This window comes from Bos taurus, chromosome 3 (assembly GCF_002263795.3).
Source record: "Bos taurus isolate L1 Dominette 01449 registration number 42190680 breed Hereford chromosome 3, ARS-UCD2.0, whole genome shotgun sequence".
NCBI classification, from domain to species: Eukaryota; Metazoa; Chordata; class Mammalia; order Artiodactyla; family Bovidae; genus Bos; species Bos taurus.
This window is the reverse complement of record NC_037330.1, coordinates 12,577,157-12,599,301: the sequence shown is the minus strand read 5'-3', so window position 1 is coordinate 12,599,301 and position 22,145 is coordinate 12,577,157. Positions and strand designations below refer to the sequence as shown.

At 40.5% G+C, this 22,145-nt stretch overlaps 1 protein-coding gene across 4 annotated transcripts in view; it reads right to left on the bottom strand.

Moving 5' to 3' along the window:
- Positions 1–21,692, bottom strand: part of FCRL1 (Fc receptor like 1) — a 33,033-nt gene extending 11,341 nt beyond the window's left edge. For 3 of the 4 annotated variants that reach the window (NR_197956.1, NM_001434743.1, XM_015461804.3), the window contains exons 1-2: positions 21,591–21,692; positions 875–895 (exon numbers count right to left, since the gene is read on the bottom strand). Coding sequence is in view for 3 of the 4 variants with exons in the window: in NM_001434743.1 (NP_001421672.1) it covers positions 875–895; positions 21,591–21,621 (52 nt within the window). In the remaining variant the exon portion in view is untranslated. The remainder of the gene's footprint in view (positions 1–874; positions 896–21,590) is intronic. The other variant, XM_010802828.4, reaches the window with a different exon arrangement.
- Positions 21,693–22,145: the final 453 nt, after the last annotated feature.

Below are 22,145 nucleotides of genomic sequence, written 5' to 3'. Positions count from 1 at the left end.
GTGTTCAGTCACCAACTCAAGTCCAACTCTTTGTATCCCATGGACTGCAGTATGCCAGGCTTCCCTGTCCCTCACCATCTTCTAGAGTTTGCCCAAGTTCACGTCCATTGAATCGGTGATGCCATCCAACCATCTCATCCTCTGTCACCCTCTACTCCTTATGCTTTCAATCTTTCCCAGCATCAGGGTCTTTTCCAATGAGTCAGCTGTTCACATCAAGTGGTCAAAGTATTGGGACTTCAGCTTCATACTTCAGTGGAAGATTTCTTCTGCAGGGAAATTTCCTTCCCTCCTTGCCTGGTAAAAGTAAGACTGAATTGGGAGCAAAGTAATGAAATAAGCTTGCATCAACCAGAGTCTGAGAGAGAAATCACACTGAGATAACAATTATGGCTGCAGAGGAGGGCTGGAAATAAGAAGAAGGCAGTAGTCTACAATTTGTATGTGCCTCGAGCATTGGCTATAATGTTGTTCTCTGTGGAGGTATGATTTTGGCATTTTCTTCAGTCCTCTAGTGGTGAGCCCAGCTAGGGAATACACAGGGGCTTTGGAGCTCTTTCAGCAGAAAGCAGAGATTCTTGCGATATCAGTCTTCAGCACTCCCCGACTTCCTTGTGCAAACAGCATCACCCTCCCTAAACTGAGATGTCCCCGTAAAAAAGACTGTCTAAAGAAGATCAGAGCAAGACCTGCTCTATCAGCTGAGTACATACATGACATGTGCAGAGACTGGTGCAAACAAAAGCAATCTGGGCCCAAGGGAGCTGCTGTCGTCTGTATACCAGATATCAGACAACCATCCACAGACCTCTTGCACTAGCTCAAGTAGCAAGATACCCACAGATCATGAAGAAGAAAAGGAAGTGAGACTCACCGGTTGATTCGCAGAGTGGAGCTGGGAGAGAATTCAGCAGAGATCCGTCAGTACGGGGTGGCAAATCCCAAACATACCTAAAATTTAACTCCCCCGAGGATTTGCCCAACAGCTCACCTTCCTTTCCTTGTGCCCTTCCTCTCTCCTTTTTCTCTCTGTCCTTCTCTTTTTCCCTCCTTATCACTTTATTTTTCTATCCCTTCCCTGCCCTGCTTCCTTCCTCCTTTCTCTCTATTCCTTTTCCCCTATTCCACTTCAATCACCTGCCTACAAAATGATACACAGTTCTGTTTTGTGATCAAAATTTCCAATAGTTTCTCTCATCTGTGATTATGAGATGGTGTTTTTGTTCTGTAACTACTTAGTGACTTCCATCCTCAAGTGCATCATCCTCACCTCATCTCTCAGAAGTCTGATGATCCAGCTCTAAAGACTTGCTGACTCATCAGCAAGGAGAATGGATGGGGTCATACGTAAGACATAATGCCCCTTTATTTGACAACTTCAGAGCAGAGGAGGGTTAAGTCCAGAGAAAGAATTCAGATTTCTCCAAAGATTCTCTTATCTCTCAAGAATTTACCATATATAGCATATGGTTAAAAATGGAAAATTCTGGGGTAAATGTAGGCTTTGTAGTTAGGTGATGTTGATTTGAATCCTGGCTCTTCCTCCTATGAGCTGTGTGACTCTGGGAAAAACATTTTACCTCTCTGTGCTTTAGTTTCCTGTAAAATAGAGATAATAATAAACCTACCTCACAGAGTTATGTGAAGGTTAAATGAGTTGATATCCACAAAATGCTTAAAAGAATGTCTGGAATTCATCTAGCATTCAGTAAATTTTATCTCACTATTACTATCTATTTTGGCCCAGTTTACTCTGAGATGCCTACAGTTTTAGATTAAATGTTTATTTGAAAAATTAGTTCCTCAGGTACAAGAAGGTAATCAATGAGAGCTAGCATAGAAATATCAATAACCTCAGATATGCAGATGACACCACCCTTATGGCAGAAAGTCAAGAGGAACTCCAAAGCCTCTTGATGAAAGTGAAAGTGGACAGTAAAAAAGTTGGCTAAAGCTCAACATTCAGAAAATAAAGAGCATGGCATCCGGTCTGATCATTGCAGATGGTGACTGCATCCATGAAATTAAAAGACGCTTACTCCTTGGAAGAAAAGTTATGACCAACCTAGATAGCATATTGAAAAGCAGAGACATTACTTTGCCAACAAAGGTCCGTCTAGTCAAGGCTTTGGTTTTTGCAGTGGTCATGTATGCATGTGAGAGTTGGACTGTGAAGAAAGCTGAACGCCGAAGAATTGGTGCTTTTGAACTGTGGTGTTGGAGAAGACTCTTGAGAGTCCCTTGGACTGCAAGGAGATCCAACCAGTCCATTCTGAAGGAGATCAGCCCTGGGATTTCTTTGGAAGGAATGATGCTAAAGCTGAAACTCCAGTACTTTGGCCACCTCATGTGAAGAGTTGACTCATTGGAAAAGACTCTGATGCTGGGAGGGATTGGGGGCAAGAGGAGAAGGGGATGACAGAGGATGAAATGGCTGGATGGCATCACCGACTAGATGGATGTGAGTCTGAGTGAACTCCAGGAGTTGGTGATGGACAGGGAGGCCTGGCATGCTGCGATTCATGGGGTCACAAAGAGTCGGACATGACTGAGCGACTGAACTGAACTGAACTGAGCATAAAAATTACATTTTATTTACTCATCAATACAACAAATAATTTTGAGTGCTTACTGTATGTCAGGCCTTGTACATTGCACTTAGGTTGCAGGAGTGACCTTGAACGACAATCTTTTCCATTAAGAAATTTATATTATAGTGGATGAGATTCAATTATAAAATAAATATGGGCTGATTAATGTTGAAGTTTGACAGAAACAACAAAATTCTATAAAGCAATTATCCTTCAATAAAAAAAATAAATATGCAACATGATCTCAGAGAATGGTCAGTGTTATATGAAAAATAAAACAGAAAAATGAGTTTCAGAGTATCTTGGGATGGTCTTGACTATTTATATAGATGTCAATTGAGTAGAAACATGAGTGAAATTAGAGAGCAGACCTTCTGAATATTGGGGGAAAAAACATTCCTGGCAGAGAAACAGTAAACAAAAAGACCTCAAGAGGAAATGAGCTTGTTCAAGGCAGCATGAGAAGACAGGTGCACCTGGAACTGTCTAGTTGAGGGAGAGAGTGGTTGATATTTTTGTGTGAGAAGTAAGCCAGAGCCAGTCACAGAAGGCTTGGTGGACTTGGTCATAGCTTTCGATTTTGTTCATGATGTAATTCGGGACCGTGAACAGTTCTGACTTGATATCTATTTGTAAAATCACTCTTCCACTGTAGCAAAACTACAGACTTGCAAGAAAAACAGGATGAAAATCAGTGGGAATTTAGTCTGGAAGAATGAGGATGGTGGCTTGGGTTAGGCAGTACTGGTTGGGCTGTGAAGGGGACAAATTTCAGTATAAGTTTGGAGGTAGAATCAATAGGAATTACTTGTGGATTGAATACAAAGTATAGAAGAAAGAGGAATTAAGTGTATCTAGGTGATTCAATATCAGAGTAATCCAAGCCTATGCCCCAACCAGTAATGCTGAAGAAGCTGAAGTTGAATGGTTATATGAAGACCTACAAGACCTTTTAGAACTAACACACAAAAAAGATGTCCTTTTCATTATAGGGGACTGGAATGCAAAAGTAGGAAGTCAAGAAACAACTGGACTAACAGGCAAATTTGGCCTTGCAATACGGAATGAAGCAGGGCAAAGATTAATAGAGTTTTGCCAAGAGAACACAGTGGTCATAACAAACACCCTCTTCCAACAACATAAGAGAAGAATCTACACATGGACATCACCAGATGATCAACACTGAAATCAGATTGATTATATTCTTTGCAGCCAAAGATAGAGAAGCTCTATACAGTCAGCCAAAACAAGACCGGAAGCTGACTGTGGCTCAGATCATGAACTCCTTATTGCCAAATTCAGACTTAAATTGAAGAAAGTAGGGGAAACCACTAGACCATTCAGGTATGACCTAAGTCGAATCCCTTATGATTATACAGTGGAAGTGAGAAATAGATTTAAGGGACTAGATCTGATAGATAGAGTGCCTGATGAACTATGGAAGGAGGTTCATGACATTGTACAGGAGACAGGGATCAAGACCATCCCCATGGAAAATGCAAACAAAGCAAAATGGCTGTCTGGGGGGTGGTGCTTACAAATAGCTGTGAAAAGAAGAGAAGCAAAAAGCAAACGAAAAAAGGAAAGATATAAGCATCTGAATGCAGAGTACCAAAGAATAGCAAGGACAGATAACAAAACCTTCCTCAGCGAACAGTGCAAAGAAATAGAGGAAAACAACAGAATGGGAAAGACAAGAGATCTCTTCAAGAAAATTAGAGATACCAAGGGAATATTTCATGCAAAGATGGGCTCGATAAAGGACAGAAATGGTATGGACCTAACAGAAACAGAAGATATTAAGAAGAGGTGGCAAGAATACACAGAAGAACTGTACAAAAAAGATCTTCATGACCCAGATAATCACGATGGTGTGATCACTGACCTAGAGCCAGACATCCTGGAATGTGAAGTCAAGTGGGCCTTAGAAAGCATCACTATGAACAAAGCTAGTGGAGGTGATGGAATTTCCAATTGAACTATTTCAAATCCTGAAAGATGATGCTGTGAAAGTGCTGCACTCAATATGCCAGCAAATTTGGAAAACTCAGTAGTGGCCACAGGACTGGAAAAGGTCAGTTTTCATTCCAATCCCAAAGAAAGGCAAGGCCAAAGAATGTTCAAACTACTGCACAATTGCACTCATCTCACATGCTAGTAAAGTAATGCTCAAAATTCTCCAAGCCAGGCTTCAGCAATACATGAACCATGAACTTCCAGATGTTCAAGCTGGTTTTAGAAAAGGCAGAGGAACCAGAGATCAAATTGCCAGCATCCGCTGGCTCATTAAAAAGCAAGAGAGTTCCAGAAAAACATCTATTTCTGCTTTATTGTCTATGCCAAAGCCTTTGACTGTGTGGATCACAAGAAACTGTGGAAAATTCTGAAAGAGATGAGAATACCAGACCACCTGACCTGCCTCTTGAGAAACCTATATGCAGATCAGGAAGCAACAGTTAGAACTGGACATGGAACAGACTGGCTCCCAATAGGAAAAGGAGTACGTCAAGGCTGTATATTGTCACCCTGCTTATTTAACTTCTATGCAGAGTACATCATGAGAAATGCTGGACTGGAAGAAACACAAGCTGGAATCAAGATTGCCGGGAGAAATATCATTAACCTCAGATATGCAGATGACACCACCCTTATGGCAGAAAGTCAAGAGGAACTAAAAAGCCTCTTGATGAAAGTGAAAGAGGAGAGTGAAAAAGTTGGCTCAAAGCTCAACATTCAGAAAACTAAGATCATGGCATCTGGTCCCATCACTTCATGGGAAATAGATAGGGAAACAGTGGAAACAGTGTCAGACTTTATTTTGGGGGGCTCCAAAATCACTGCAGATGGAGACTGCAGCCATGAAATTAAAAGACGCTTACTCCTTGGAAGGAAAGTTATGACCAACCTAGATAGCATATTTAGAAGCAGAGACATTACTTTGCCAACAAAGGTCCATCTAGTCAAAGCTATGGTTTTTCCAGTGGTCACGTATGGCTGTGAGAGTTGGACTGTGAAGAAAGCTGAGCACCAAAGAATTGATGCTTTTGAACTGTGGTGTTGGAGAAGACTCTTGAGAGTCCCTTGGACTGCCAGGAGATCCAACCAGTCCATTCTAAAGGAGATCAGTCTTGGATGTTCATTGGAAGGACTGATGCTAAAGCTGAAACTCCAATACTTTGGCTACCTCATGTGAAGAGTTGACTCATTGGAAAAGACTCTGATGCTGGGAGGGATTGGGGGCAGGAGAAGAAGGGGACGACAGAGGATGAGATGGTTGGAAGGCATCACCGACTCAATGGACATAAGTTTAAGTGAACTCCAGGAGTTGGTGATGGACAGGGAGGCCTGGCGTGCTGCAATTCATGGGGTTGCAAAGAGTTGGACACGACTGAGCGACTGAAATGAACTGAACTGAGGAGATTACTAGGAAGAACGGTGGTGATGGTTACAAAAATGGAAGAATGGTAGAGAGAAATAGGTTAAGTTCCATGGTGGTAGTGGTGGTTCATGTAAATCAAAGGATCTATTTGGACATGTTGAGATTAAAATACATATTAGACAGTTGGATAGCAGTTGAATATATGCAAGGTGTTCAAAAGTGAGATCAATGTTGGATAAGTAACAATTTAAAGATGTTTAAAATGGTGCATAAAATGACTAAAGTATATAACTTGGGGAAATGAGTATGGATGGAGAAAAGTCTATATGCCAATCTTAGGAAAGTCAAACATTTTGAGATCAGTAAAGCATCTGGTATTAGGTTAGAAAGAAAACAAACAGAATATAATATTAAGAAGCCAAGTGGGAAAATATTTCCAGAAGTTGGAATGGTCAACTATGGTCTGAGATGTTGAATAAAATGAGAAATAAACATTGAATACTGGGTGAAGCAACATAGAGGTGGTTGATGATATTAATCAGAGCAGTTTTAGTGGAGTGGTAGAGGCAAAGATTGATTCAAGTGGAATCAAGAAAGGATAAGGAAGAACTATAAGGACCTAAAACTGTTTAACAATATCCAAGGGTTAGGAAGAGTTCACTCTAAAAGGATTGAGGACTTGAGGGAATTTTTTACATGATAGAAATATTCTGTACATTGATTGTGGTGATAGTTACATGACTCCAAACCTTTGTCAAAAATCAAAGTCCAGAGAGGCGGTCCTAAGATGGCAGACGAATAGGATAGGGAGACCGCTTTCTCCCCCACAAATTCATCAAAAGAACATTTGAGCGCCAAGCAAATTCTACAGAACAAGTTCTGAATGCTGGCAGAGGACATCTGGTGCCCAGAAAAGCAGCCCGTTGTCTTCAAAAGGAGGCAGGACAAAATATAAAAGTTAAAAAGAGAGACAAAAGAGGTAGGGACAGAGATCCGCCCTGGGAAGGGAGTCTTAAAAAAGAGAGAAGTTTCCAAACACCAGGAAACACTCTCTCCTGTGGGTCTGTGGTGAGCTTTGGAATCTCAGAGGGCAAAATAACAGGGAGGAAAAATAAATAAATAATTAAAACCCATAGATTATGTGCCCAACAGCAACTCCCAGCAGTGCAATAGCCCAGACGCTCGCATCCCCCACTAGCAAGCGAGGGAGAGACAGGGAGGACCAGGGGGCATTGCTTAGGATAGGGACCAGGCCTGAATGCCCTGAGGGCAATCTGAGGGAACTAGCTTGAGATAGCAACCCAGACTGTGGTTGCTATCCCACAATCCCACGAAAAGCCCTAACCACCGCCAGGCACGCTCACAAAACAAAGGACTGAGCAGAGCTATCCGGCTGCAGACCGGCCCATCCCCCACCAGAGACAGGCAGGCAAGGGTAGCCAGAGCCGGAAGGGGGCAATTGCGGTCCCAAAGAAGCATCCTATACCAAACTGCAGGCAGACTTCATTGCTAACCAAGACTTCTTGGGATTCTGGACTGTCGACATCCGCCGGGAGGGTCGCAGCCAGAATCAGCTTACCAGAAGAGAGAAGGCATGCCCGTTGTACACTCAAAAAAACCGAGCGGCTGGGACGGGGAAGGGGATAAGTCTCAGCCTTCAACTGGGGGCGACTACTCGCGCCAAGGACCTGGCAACATGAGCTGCTTGGACCTGGGACGGGCGCAAAACGCAGGCCCAACCAAGTCTGCACCATTGTAGAGTACCCTAGAACCTGAACCTGAGCGGCTTCGACCTGGGAAGTGCATGCAAACCAGGGCCCACATCAGACAGTTCCCAGCAGAGCAACCTAGAGTCTGAGCAGTGTAGACTGGGAAAGCACACACGCTGTGAGTGGGGGCAAACCCAGTGTGGCAGAATCACTGTGAACACACGCCAGTGATATTTGTTTGCAGTGTTCCTCCCTCCCCAAAACACGACTGAACAAGCAAGCCTAAAAAAAAGTGACTACCACCGTTCCGCTTGTGTCAGGGCTGAAATTAGACACTGAAGAGACCAGCAAACAGAAGAAGCTAACATAAACAGAGGGAACCGCTTTGGAAGTGACAGGTGGAAGTCCTGTAGTTAGCACCGACTACATAAGAAGGGGCCTATAGACCATAAGAAGTACAAGCCGAACCAAGGAACTATCTGAAAATTAACTGACCCCACACTGTCCGCAACAGCTCCAGAGAAAGTCTTAGATATACTTTAACTATAATCATTTTTTAAATTAAAAATTTTTTATTTTATTTTTTTTTGTTATTTTTAAGTCCCCATTACTCCTTTAATTTTCATTTTTATAACCTACTATTACCCTGCAAAAAAAAAAAAAAAAAAGAGAGAAAGACCCTATTTTTAAAGCAAACTTCATATATATACATATATATATATATATAATTCTGTGACTTTGTGTTTTCTTTGTTTGTTTGGTTTTTGTTTTTGTATTTTTTAATATTGTATTTTTGAGAATCTAACCTCTACTCAAGATTTTTAATCTTTGCTTTTTGGTGTTTGTTATCAACTTTGTACCTTTAAAAACCCAATCTTTAGGACCCAGTTTTACTTGGGAATGAGATCACTGGCCTGATTGCTCTCTCCCCCTTTTGACTCTCCTTTTTCTCTACCAAGTCACCTCTATCTCCCTCCTCCACCTTTTCTTCTCTATCCAATGGGGTGAATCTCTTTGTGTGTTCCAGGCTGTGGAGAACACTTAGGGAACTGATTACTGGCTGGATCTGTCTCTCTCCTTCTGATTCCCCCCTTTATCCTCCTGGCCACCTCTGTCTCCTTCCTCCCTCTTCTCTTCTCTGTAACTCCGTGAACATCTCTGAGGGATCCAGACTGTGGAGAGCACATAGGGAAGTGATTAGTGGCTAGCTTGCTCTCTACCCCTTGATTCCCCCTCTTCTCCTCCTGGTCACCTTTATCTCCCTCCTCCCTTTTCTCTTCTCCATGTAACTCTGTGTACCTCTCCGTGTGTCCCTCACTGTGGCGAAACTTTATACATCATTAACCTAGATGTTTTATCATCAGTGCTGTATAGATGGAGAAGTCTTGAGGCTACTGTAAGAATAAGACTGAAAACCAGAGGCAGGAGGCTTAAGTCCAAATCCTGAGAACACCAGAGAACTCCTGACTCCAGGGAACATTAATCAATAGGAGCTCATCAAACACCTCCATAACTACACTGAAACCAAGCACTACCCAAGCTCCAGAGCAAGACATACCACGCAAATTCTCCAGGAACATAATCCTGAGCCTCAATATACAGGCTGACCAAAGTCATACTAAACCCATTGACATCTCAAAACTTATTACTGGGCATTTCATTGCACTCCAGAAAGAAGAAATCCAGCCCCACCCACCAGAACACTGACACTAGCTTCCCTAACCAGAAAACCTTGACAAGCCACCAGTCCAACCCCCTCCCCCTCACAGCAAGAAACCTCCACAATAAAGAGGAACCACCAACTGCCAGAATACAGAAAGGCCACCCCAAACACAGCAATATAAACAAGATGAAAAGGCAGAGAAATACCCAGCAGGTAAAGGAACAGGATAAATGCCCACCAAACCAAACAAAAGAGGAAGAGATTGGGAATCTACCTGATAAACAATTCCAAATAATGATAGTGAAAATGATCCAAAATCTTGAAAACAAATTGGAATTAGAGATAAATAGCCTGGAGACAAGGATCGAGAAGATTCAAGAAAGGTTTAACAAAGACCTAGAAGAAATATAAAAGAGTCAATATATAATGAATAATGCAATAATTGAGATCAAAAACACTCTGGAGGGAACCAACAGTAGGACAACACAGGCAGAAGATAGGATAAGTGAGGTAGAAGATAGAATAATAAATGAAACAGAGAGGATAAAAGAAAAAAGAATTAAAAGAAATGAGGACAGCCTCAGAGACCTCTGGGACAATGTTAAACACCCCGACATTCGAATCAAAGGAGTCCCAGAAGAAGAAGACAAAAAGAAAGACCATGAGAAGATACTTGAGGAGATAATAGTTGAAAACTTCCCTAAAATGGGGAAGGAAATAGTCACCCAAGTCCAAGAAACTCAGAGAGTCCCAAACAGGATAAACCCGAGGCAAAACACCACGAGACACATATTAATCAAACTAACAAAGATCAAACACGAAGAACAAATATTAAAAGCAGCAAGGGAAAAACAATAAATAACACACAAGGGGATTCCCATAAGGATAACAGCTGATCTTTCAATAGAAACTCCTCAGGCCAGAAGGGAATGGCAGGATATACTTAAAGTGATGAAAGAAAATAACCTACAGCCCAGATTACTGTACCCAGCAAGGATTTCATTCAAATATGAAGGATAAATCAAAAGCTTTACAGACAAGCAAAAGCTGAGAGAATTTGGCACCACCAAACCAGCTCTCCAACAAATGCTAAAGGATCTTCTTTAGACAGGAAGCACAGAAAGGGTGTATAAACTCGAACTCAAAACAATAAAGTAAATGGCAATGGGATCATATTTATCAATAATTACCTTAAATGTAAATGGGTTAAATGCCCCAACCAAAAGACAAAGACTTGCTGAATGGATACAAAAATAAGACCCCTATATATGTTGTCTACAAGAGACTCACCTTGAAACAAAGGACACATACAGACTGAAAGCGAAGGGCTGGAAAAAGATATTCCATGCAAATAGAGACCAAAAGAAAGCAGGAGTAGCAATACTTGTATCAGATAAAACAGACTTTAAAACAAAGGCTGTGAAAAGAAACAAAGATGGACACTACATAATGATCAAAGGATCAATCCAAGAAGAAGATATAACAATCATAAATAAATATGCACCCAACATAAGAGCACCACAATATGTAAGACAAATGCTAACAAGTATGAAAGGGGAAATTAACAATAACACAATAATAGTGGAAGATTTTAATACCCCACTCACACCTATGGATAGATCAACTAAACAGAAAATTAACAAGGAAACACAAACTTTAAATGATACAATAGACCAGTTAGACCTAATTGATATCTAAGGACATTTCACCCCAAAACAATGAATTTCACGTTTTTCTCAAGCACACATGGAACCTTCTCCAAGATAGATCACACCCTGGGCCATAAACCTAGCCTTGGTAAATTCAAAAAATTGAAATCATTCCAAGCATCTTTTCTGACCACAATGCAGTAAGATTAGATGTCATTACAGGAGAAAAATTATTAAAAATCCCAACTAATAGAGGCTGAACAACACGCTGCTGAATAACCAACAAATCACAGAGGAAATCAAAAAATAAATCAAAATATGCATAGAAACGAATGAAAATGAAAACACAACAACCCAAAACCTATGGGACACTGTAAAAGTAGTACTAAGGGGAAGGTTCATAGCAATACAGGCTTACCTCAAGAAACATGAAAAGAAGATGGCGGAGGAGTAGGACGGGAAGAACACTTTCTCCCCCACAAATTCATCAAAAAAACATTTAAGCGCCGAGTAAATTCCACAAAACAACTTCTGAATGCCGGCAGAGGTCATCAGGCACCCAGAAAAGCAACCCAAGTCTTGGAAAGGAGGTAGGAAAAAATATAAAAGACAAAAAAAGGGACAAAAGAGGGAGGGACAGAGTTCCGTCCCAGGAAGGGAGTCTTAAACAGAAAGAAGTTTCCAAATACCAGGAAACCTTCTCACTGCCGAATCTGTGCCGAGCCTTGGACGCACAGAGGGCAACATAACAGGGAGGAAAAATAAATAATTAAAACCCACACATTGCGAGCCCTACGGTAACTCCCCCAGCGGAGAAGCAGTGCAGACGCCTGCATCCGCCATTAGCAAGCGGGGGCTGGGCAGGGAGGCGCCGTGCGGGCTGCATCGCAAGAATCTGGCCTAAATACCCTGAGTGCTATCTGAGCGAAATAATCTGGGCTAGCAAACCAGACTGTGGGATATCTACCACGCGAAAAGCCAGCCCTAACCTATGACACCGCCAGGCCCACGCACGGAACAAAGGACTGAACAGAGATAGCCGGCGGCAGACCATCCCCCTCCGGTGACAGGCAGCCAGAGCCGGAAGGGGACAATCGCAGCCCCAGAGAGACATTATCCATAAAACTGTAAACAGGCTTCTTTGCTAACTAAAACTTCTTGGGGTCTGGACGGTCAACATCTGCCTGAGAAGGTGTGCCGGTGCACAACTAGATAACCGAGTGGCGGGGAGGCGATAAGTCGCAGCAATCGCGCGCGCAAAACACCTCATCACCTGAGCTGCTCGGATCTGGGAAGGGCACAAAACGCAGGCCCAACCGAGAGTCTGTGCCTCTGAGGACTACCCAAGTGCCTGAACCTGAGCGGCTTGGACCTGGGAAGTACAGGCAGCCCAGGGCCGGCCGCGGATGGTTCCCAGTGGAGCAACCTAGAGCCTGAGCAGCGTGGGCAGAGAGGCTACACGCGCCGTGAACGGGGGGCAGACCCAGTGTGGCTGAGGCACTGCAAGCACACGTCAGTGTTATTTGTTTGCAGCATCCCTCCCTACCTCCCCTCAGCGCGACTGAACAAGTGAGCCTAAAAAAAAAAAAAAAGTGTCCTCCACCGTCCCCTTTGTGTCAGGGTGAAAACCAGACACTGAAGAGACCAGCAAACAGAAGAAGCTATAACAGCCTTGGAAGCTACAGGCAATAGATTAAAACCCTGTGGTTACTACCATCTACATAGGAAGGGGCCTATAGATCTTGAGAAATATGAGGCGGACCAAGGAACTAGCCAAAAATGAACTGAACCCACAATACTCAACAACAAAACCGGAGAAAGTCCTAGATATATTTTTACTATTTGTACGATCATTCTTTCTTTTTTTTTTTCAATTATTTTTTTAATTAAAAAAAATTTTTTAAGTCCTCTATTATTCCTTTAATTTCCACTTTTATAACCGATTACTTTGCAAAAAAAAAAAAGAAGACCCTATTTTTTTTTAAAGCAAACTTCATATATATATATATATATTTTATAATTTTTTGATCTTTTTTTCCCCTTCTTTTCTTTAACATTGTATTTTTGAAATTCCAAACTCTACTCTAGATTTTTAATTTTAGCTTTTTAGTATTTGTTATCAATTTTGTACCTATAGTTTTTTTTTGTTTTTGTTTTTATATAATTTCTGTGACCCTTTTTAATTTTTTCTTTTTCTTTTTCCTCTGTTTCTTTCTCTTCTTCTTTTAAATAACATTGTATACCTGAAATTCCAAACTCTACTCTAGATTTTTAATTTATGCTTTTTGGTATTTGTTATCAATTTTGGACCTGTATTTTTTTTTTTTTTTTATAATTTCTGCGATTTTGTTTGTTCTTTTTTTTCTCTCTCTCTCTCTCTTTCTTTTTCTTCTTCTTTTTTTAACATTGTATTTTTGAAATTCCAAACTCTACTCTAGATTTTTAACTTTTGCTTTTTGGTATTAGTTATCAATTTTGTACCTATATTTTCTTTATAATTTTTGCGACCTTGTTTGTTTTTGTTTGTTCCTTTTTTCTCTCTTTCTTTTCCTTCTTTTCTTTAACATCGTATTTTTGAAATTCCAAACTCTACTCTAGATTTTTAATTTTCGCTTTTATGTATTTGTTACCAATTTTGTACCTTTAAGAACCCAATCTTCACTACCCATTTTTCACTAGGGAGCGAGATTACTGGCTTAACTGCTCTCTTTCCCTTTGGACTCTCCTTTTTCTCCACTAGGTCGCTGGTGTCTCCTCCCTAACCCCTCTCTACTCTACCCAACTCTGTGAATTTCTGTGTCTTCCAGACGGTGGAGAACACTTAGGGAACTGATTACTGGCTGGATCTGTCTCCCTCCTTTTCATTCCCCCCATTTATCCTCCTGGCCACCTCTGCCACCTTCCTCCTTCTTCTCTTCTCTGTATAACTCTGTGAACAACTCTGAGCGGTCCAGTTGTGGAGTCCACATAAGGAAGAGATTACTGAATAGCCCACTCTCTCCTCTATTGATTCCACCTTATCTCATTCGGGTCACCTCTAACTCCCTCCTCACTCTTCTCTTCTCCATATAATGCTGTAAACCTCTCTGGGTGAAACAAGTTTCAGGGCAAGACATACCAAGCAAATTCTCCAGCAGCAAGGAACACAGCCCTGAGCTCCAAATACAGGCAGCCCAAAGTCACCCCAAAACCATAGACATCCCATAACTCATTACTGGACATTTCATTGCACTCCATAGAGAAGAAATACAGCTCCACCCACCAGAACACTGACACAAGCTTCCTTAACCAAGAAACCTTGACAAGCCACCTGTACAAACCCACACAGAGCGAGGAAATGCCACAATAAAGAGAACTCCACAAACTGCCAGAATACAGAAAGGACACCCCAAACTCACCAATTTAAACAAGATGAAGAGACAGAGGAATACCCAGCAGATAAAGGAACAGGATAAATGCCCACCAACCAAACAAAAGAGGAAGAGATAGGGAATCTACCTGATAACGAATTCCGAATAATGATAGTGAAATTGATCCAAAATCTTGAAATCAAAATGGAATCACAGATAAATAGCTTGGAGACAAAGATTGAGAAGATGCAAGAAAGGTTTAACAAGGACCTAGAAGAAATAAAAGAGAGTCAATATAAAATGAATAATGCAATAAATGAAATTAAAAACACTCTGGAGGCAACAAATAGTAGAATAACAGAGGCAGAAGATAGAATTAGTGAATTAGAAGATAGAATGGTAGAAATAAATGAATCAGAGAGGATAAAAGAAAAACGAATTAAAAGAAATGAGGACAATCTCAGAGACCTCCAGGATAATATTAAATGCCACAACATTTGAATCATAGGGGTCCCAGAAGAAGAAGACAAAAAGATAGACCATGAGAAAATACTTGAAGAGATAATAGTTGAAAACTTCCCTAAAATGGGGAAGGAAATAATCACCCAAGTCCAAGAAACCCAGAGAGTCCCAAACAGGATAAACCCAAGGCGCAACACCCCAAGACACATATTAATCAAATTAGCAAAGATCAAACACAAAGAACAAATATTAAAAGCAGCAAGGGAAAAACAACAAATAACACACAAGGGAATTCCCATAAGGATAACAGCTGATCTTTCGATAGAAACTCTTCAAGCCAGGAGAGAATGGCAAGACATACTTAAAGTGATGAAAGAAAATAACCTACAGCCCAGATTACTGTACCCAGCAAGGATCTCATTCAAATATGAAGGAGAAATCAGAAGCTTCTCAGACAAGCAAAAGCTGAGAGAATTCAGCACCACCAAACCAGCTCTCCAACAAATACTAAAGGATATTCTCTAGACAGGAAACACAAAAACGGTGTATAAACTCGAACCCAAAACAATAAAGCAAATGGCGACGGGATCATACTTATCAGTAATTACCTTAAATGTAAACGGGTTGAATGCCCCAACCAAAAGACAAAGACTGGCCGAATGGACACAAAAACAAGACCCCTACATATGTTGTCTACAAGAGACCCACCTCAAAACAGGGAACACATACAGACTAAAAGTGAAGGGCTGGAAAAAGATTTTCCATGCAAATAGGGACCAAAAGAAAGCAGGAGTAGCAATACTTATATCAGATAAAATAGACTTTAAAACAAAGGCTGTGAAAGGAGACAAAGATGGTCACTACATAATGATCAAAGGATCAATCCAAGAAGAAGATATAACAATTATAAACATATATGTACCCAACACGGGAGCACCGCAATATGTAAGACAACTGCTAACAAATATGAAAGGAGAAATTAACAGTAACACAATAATAGTGGGAGACTTTAATACCCCACTCACACCTATGGATAGATCAACTAAACAGAAAATTAACAAGGAAACACAAACGTTAAACGATACAATAGACCAGTTAGACCTAATTGATATCTATAGGACATTTCATCCCAAAACAATGGATTTCACCATTTTCTCAAGTGCACATGGAACCTTCTCCAGGATAGATCACATCCTGGGCCATAAATCTAGCCTTGGTAAATTCAAAAAAATAGAAATCATTCCAAGCACCTTTTCTGACCACAATGCAGTAAGATTAGATCTCAATTACAGGAGAAAAACTATTAAGAATTCCAACATATGGAGGATGAACAACACGCTGCTGAATAACCAACAAATCACAGAAGAAATCAAAAAAGAAATCAAAATTTGCATAGAAACTAATGGAAATGAAAACACAACAACTTAAAACCTGTGGGACACTTTAAAAGCAGTCCTAAGGGGAAAGTTCATAGCAATACAGGTATACCTCAAGAAACAAGAAAAAAGTCAAATAAATAACCTAACTCTACACCTAAAGCAACTAGAAAAGGAAGAAATGAAGAACCCCAGGGTTAGTAGAAGGAAAGAAATATTAAAAATTAGGGCAGAAATAAATGTAAAAGAAATGAAAGAGACCATAGCAAAAATCAACAAAACCAAAAGCTGGTTCTTTGAGAAGATAAATAAAATTGACAAACCATTAGCCAGACTCATCAGGAAACAAAGGGAGAAAAATTAAATCAACAAAATTAGAAATGAAAATGGAGAGATCACAACAGACAACACAGAAATACAAAGGATCATAAGAGACAATTTTCAGCAATATATGCAAGTAAAATGGACAACTTGGAAGAAATGGACAAATTCTTAGAAAAGTACAACTTTCCAAAACTGAACCAGGAAGAAATAGAAAATCTTAACAGATCCATCACAAGCACAGAAATTGAAACTGTAACCAGAAATCTTCCAGCAAACAAAAGCCCAGGACCAGACGGCTTCACAACTGAATTCTACCAAAAATTCAGAGAAGAACTAACACCTATCTTGCTCAAACTCTTCCAGAAAATTGCAGAGGAAGGTAAACTTCCAAACTCATTCTATAAGGCCACCATCACCCTAATACCAAAACCTGACAAGATGCCACCAAAAAAAAAAAAAAGAAAGAAAACTACAGGCCAATATCACTAATGAACATAGATGCAAAAATCCTTAACAAAATTCTAGCAAACAGAATCCAACAACATATTAAGAAGATCATACATCATGACCAAGTGGGCTTTATCCCAGAGATCCAAGGATTCTTCAATATCTGCAAATAAATCAATGTAATACACCACAATAACTAATTGAAAAATAAAAACCATATGATATCTCAATAGATGCAGAGAAATACTTTGGCAAAATTCAACATCCATTTATGATAAAAAAAAAAAAAAACCCTCCAGAAAGCAGGAATAGAAGGAATATACCTCAACATAATAAAAACTATATATGACAAACCCACAGCAAACATTATCCTCAATGGTGAAAAATTGAAAGCATTTCCCCTAAAGACAGGACAAGACAAGGGTGCCCACTCTCACCACGACTATTTAACATAGTTTTGGAAGTTTTGGCCACAGCAATCAGAGCAGAAAAAGAAATAAAAGAAATCCTTATTGGAAAATAAATAAAACTCTCACTGTTTGCAGATGGTATGATCCTCTACATAGAAAACCCTAACGACTCCACCAGAAAATTACTAGAGCTAATCAATGAATACAGTAAAGTTGCAGGATATAAAATTAACACACAGAAATCCCTTGAATTCCCATACACTAACAATGAGAAAACAGAAAGAGAAATTAAGGAAACAATTCCATTCACCATTGCAATGAAAAAATAAAATACTTAGGAATATATCTACCTAAAGAAACAAAAGACCTATTTATAGAAAACTATAAAACACTGGTGAAAGAAATCAAAGAGGACACTAATAGATGGAGAAATATACCATGTTCATGGATCAGAAGAATCAATATAGTGAAAATGAGTATACTACCCAAAGCAATCTATAGATTCAATGCACTCTGTATCAAGCTACCAACGGTATTTTTCACAGAGCTAGAACAAATAATTTCACAATTTGTATGGAAATATAAAAAACCTCGAATGGCCAAAGCTATCTTGAGAAAGAAGAATGGAACTGGAGGAATCAACCTGCCTGACTTCAGTCTCTACTACAAAGACATAGTCATCAAGACAGTATGGTACTGGCACAAAGACAGAAATATAGATCAATGGAACAAAATAGAAAGCCCAGAGATAAATCCACACACCTGTAGACACCTTATCTTTGACAAAGGAGGCAAGAATATACAATGGAGAAAAGAAAAAAGCCTTCAGAATGGGAGAAAATAATAGCAAATGAAGCAATGGACAAGGACTTAATCTGAAAAAATATACAAGCAATTCCTGCAGCTCAATTCCAGAAAAATAAACGACCCAATCAAAAAATGGACCAAAGAACTAAACAGACATTTCTCCAAAGAATTCAGATAGCTAACAAACACATGAAAAGATGTTCAACATCACTCATTATCAGAGAAATGCAGATCAAAACCACAATGAGGTACCATTTCACACCAGTCAGAATGGCTGTGATCCAAAAGTCTACAAGCAATAAGTGCTGGAGAGGGTGTGGAGAAAAGGTAACCCTCTTACACAATGGGAATGCACCAACTAGTACAGCCACTATGGAGAACAGTGTGGAGATTCCTTAAAAAAAAAAAAAAAACTGGAAATAGAACTGCCATATGACCCAGCAATCCCACTGCTGGGCATACACACTGAGGAAACCAGAATCGAAAGAGACACATGTACTCCAATGTTCATCGCAGCACTGTTTATAATAGCCAGGACATGGAAGCAACCTAGATGTCCATCAGCAGATGAATGAATAAGAAAGCTGTGGTACATATACACAATGGAATATTACTCAGCCACTAAAAAGAATACATTTGAATCAGTTCTAATGAGGTGGATGAAACTGGAGCCTATTATACAGACTGAAGTAAGTCAGAAAGAAAAACACCAATACAGTATACTAAAAGATATGCAGATGACACCACCCTTATGGCAGAAAGTCAAGAGGAACTAAAAAGCCTCTTGATGAAAGTGAAAGAGGAAAGTGAAAAAGTTGGCTTAAAGCTCAACATTCAGAAAACGAAGATCATGGTGTCTGGTCCCATCACTTCATGGCAAATAGATAGGGAAACAGTGGAAAGAGTGTCAGACTTCATTTTTGGGGGCTCCAAAATCACCAGATGGTGACTGCAGCCATGAAATTAAAAGACGCTTACTCCTTGGAAGGAAAGTTATGACCAACCTAGATAGCATATTCAAAAGCAGAGACATTACTTTGCCAACAAAGTTCCGTCTAGTCAAGGCTATGGTTTTTCCAGTGGTCATGTATGGATGTGAGAGTTGGACTGTGAAGAAAGCTGAATGCTGAAGAATTGATGCTTTTGAACTGTGGTGTTGGAGAAGACTCTTGAGAGTCCCTTGGACTGCAAGGAGATCTAACGAGTCCATTCTAAAGCAGATCAGTCCCGGGTGTTCTTTGGAAGGACTGATGCTAAAGCTGAAACTTCAGTACTTTGGCCACCTCATGTGAAGAGTTGACTCACTGGAAAAGACTCATGCTGGGGGGGATTGGGGGCAGGAGGAGAAGGGGACGACAGAGGATGAGATGGCTGGATGGCATCACCGACTTGATGGACATTAGTTTGAGTGAACTCCGGGAGATGGTGATGGACAGGGAGGCCTGACGTGCTGCAATTCATGGATTCGCAAAGAGTCAGACACGATGGAGCGACTGAACTGAACTGAACGGAACGCATATATGTGGAATTTAGAAAGAAGGTAACGATAACCCTGTATACGAGACAGCAAAAGAGACACAGATGTTTTGAACAGTCTTTTGGACTCTGTGGAAGAGGGCGAGGGCGGGATGATATGGGAGAATGGCATTGAAACATGTAAAATATCATATGTGAAACGAATCGCCAGTCCAAGTTTGATGCATGATACAGGGTGTTTGGGGCTAGTGCACTGGGATGACCCAGAATGATGGGATTGGGAGGGAAGTGGAAGAGGGGTTCAGGATGGGGAACACATGTACACTCATGGCAGATTCAAGTCAATGTATGGCAAAACCAATACAATATTATAAAGTAAAATAAATAAATTAATTCATTTTAAAAATTAAAAAGTTTAGATTATAAAAAAAATCAAAGTGCATCAAAAACTGAATCTTACTACAAAGAAAATTAACAACGAATTTTAAAAAGAAAGTATGGGAGGATGCCAGGTAAAGATAGCAACTCACTGAAAACTATAAAGGGATACATTGAATCGTGAAGCAAATGGAGGTCACATTTCTATGATTTTAAAATAGAAGGTATTATAACATATTTGTATATTTATAGGAAGAGCCCAGGATGGAGAAACATTTTGATGATGGAGCCAGGGAGTCTGGGCCCAATGCACAAGTGGAGAGTCCTGCCTTCAATAGGATGAGGGAAAATATATCCATAATAGGGGGAGAAAAGGCACAGTATGTAAACACAGAGGTGGCAGGTTGATAGATACTGCAGTGGGAAGATGAAGAAATTTCCTTTTGATTGCTTTTCTTTTCCTCAGTGTTCTAAATTAAGAGCAACAAGAGAAAAGTTTGAGGAGAAAGGAGGGAGTATGAGGAAGTGGTCATCAAGAATGGAAGAGCTTTGACTCCAAAAGAATAGGATTGTGTGGCACCTCTGATAGCCACCTAAGATTGGTGTACTATGTTTAGAAAAAAATAAAAGCAGCAAGATTGTGCCTTTTGTTTCGGGTCACATTCAGTTGCTCAGGCACAGGTGTAAAGCATGCAGAAAAGAATGTTAGTCAGAAGAGCACTATGGGTAAGAGAGGTGATTATGTATTTGAGAGTATTGTGATGAAATCTGTGAAGTGAGGACACAGAGTGTACTAATTTACAATGGAAAACTAAGACTGGGGAGTGGAAGGCACGTTGAATATGGAGTATTAGACAAAGTGAGCTGGAAATATGCTGTAATTGGATGGGAAGGTGGATGCTGAAATCAGACTTTGGAAGTGGGACAGTTGTTGGTAATCACAAGTTTTGGGGTTTGATGGTAGAAATAGGGGAAGCCAAGGAAGGATGGGGGCTTCCCTGATGGATCAGATAGTAAAGAATCTCCCTGCAATGTGGGAGACCCAGGTGATTCTTGGATCAGGAAGATTCCCTGGAGAAGGGAATAATTACCCACTCCAGTATTCTTGCCCAGAGAAAGAATTCCATGGACAGAGGAGCCTAGCAGGCTACAGTCCATGGGATTGCAGAGTCAGAGACAACTGAGTTACTAACACACAACACAGGAAGAAAATAGAGAAATCATTTTAATGATAAGAAGGGAAAGAGACTAAGAGGCCAATTTGTTGTATGAATTATCTTTGTGGCTATCAAAACCATCAAGAACAAAGTCAGAATCAATAGAGGAAAGAAAGACAGAAAGTGAACACTTGCTATGAGATAAAAAAATAAAATGGCAGTTTTCTTCCAAAATCTGGCTCTCCATTATCTATAACTTTCTGCCCAGCTCTGAGCCCTCAGTGGGGAGTAAAGCTCTGAGCACACCTGACTATCACTGGGCAGAAACTCAGTCCTGAGAAACCCCAAATCTTCAGAAGGCAGGGCGCTAGGGGATAGAATCCCACACCTTTCTCTGAGTTGTCCTACTCACCACAGATCAACAGCAGAAGCCTCAGGAACATGAGGACCAGGTTGGGCAGTGGACATGGAACTGAAGGTACTGTCTCATCAAAAAAGAATTCATCTTAGAGTCAAGAGGATGTGGCTTGTCAGAAGTTTGAGGAAGTCAGGATCAGAAGTCACATGATCGGAAGCACACATGTACAGAAATAGAAGGAACAAGAGTCTCCTGAGAGCCACTCTATTTCGTCTGCTCTGGAGGTCAAGAAGATTAAATACACTTCTGTTTATAGCTTGGTTCTATTTCCAAATTTTGAAGACAGTGCATATTAATACATCAGCACCTTCTTTAAGAACTCAGGTAGCTTAAAGTAAATTTCCCAAAGGCAGATTCTGACTGATGGGCGTCTCATCAGGCAGTGGTCCTGCTGAAATTCAAATGGCATGTTTGTCACCTTTGGTAAGTGTGTCTTCTCAACCATATCTAATCAGCACATCCTTTTGCCTTGCAGCAGCCTCAACTGTAGTCACCCTACACACACAAGTGTCACTAAGGCAGGGACGAATGGGCTGTCACCCAGGTTGT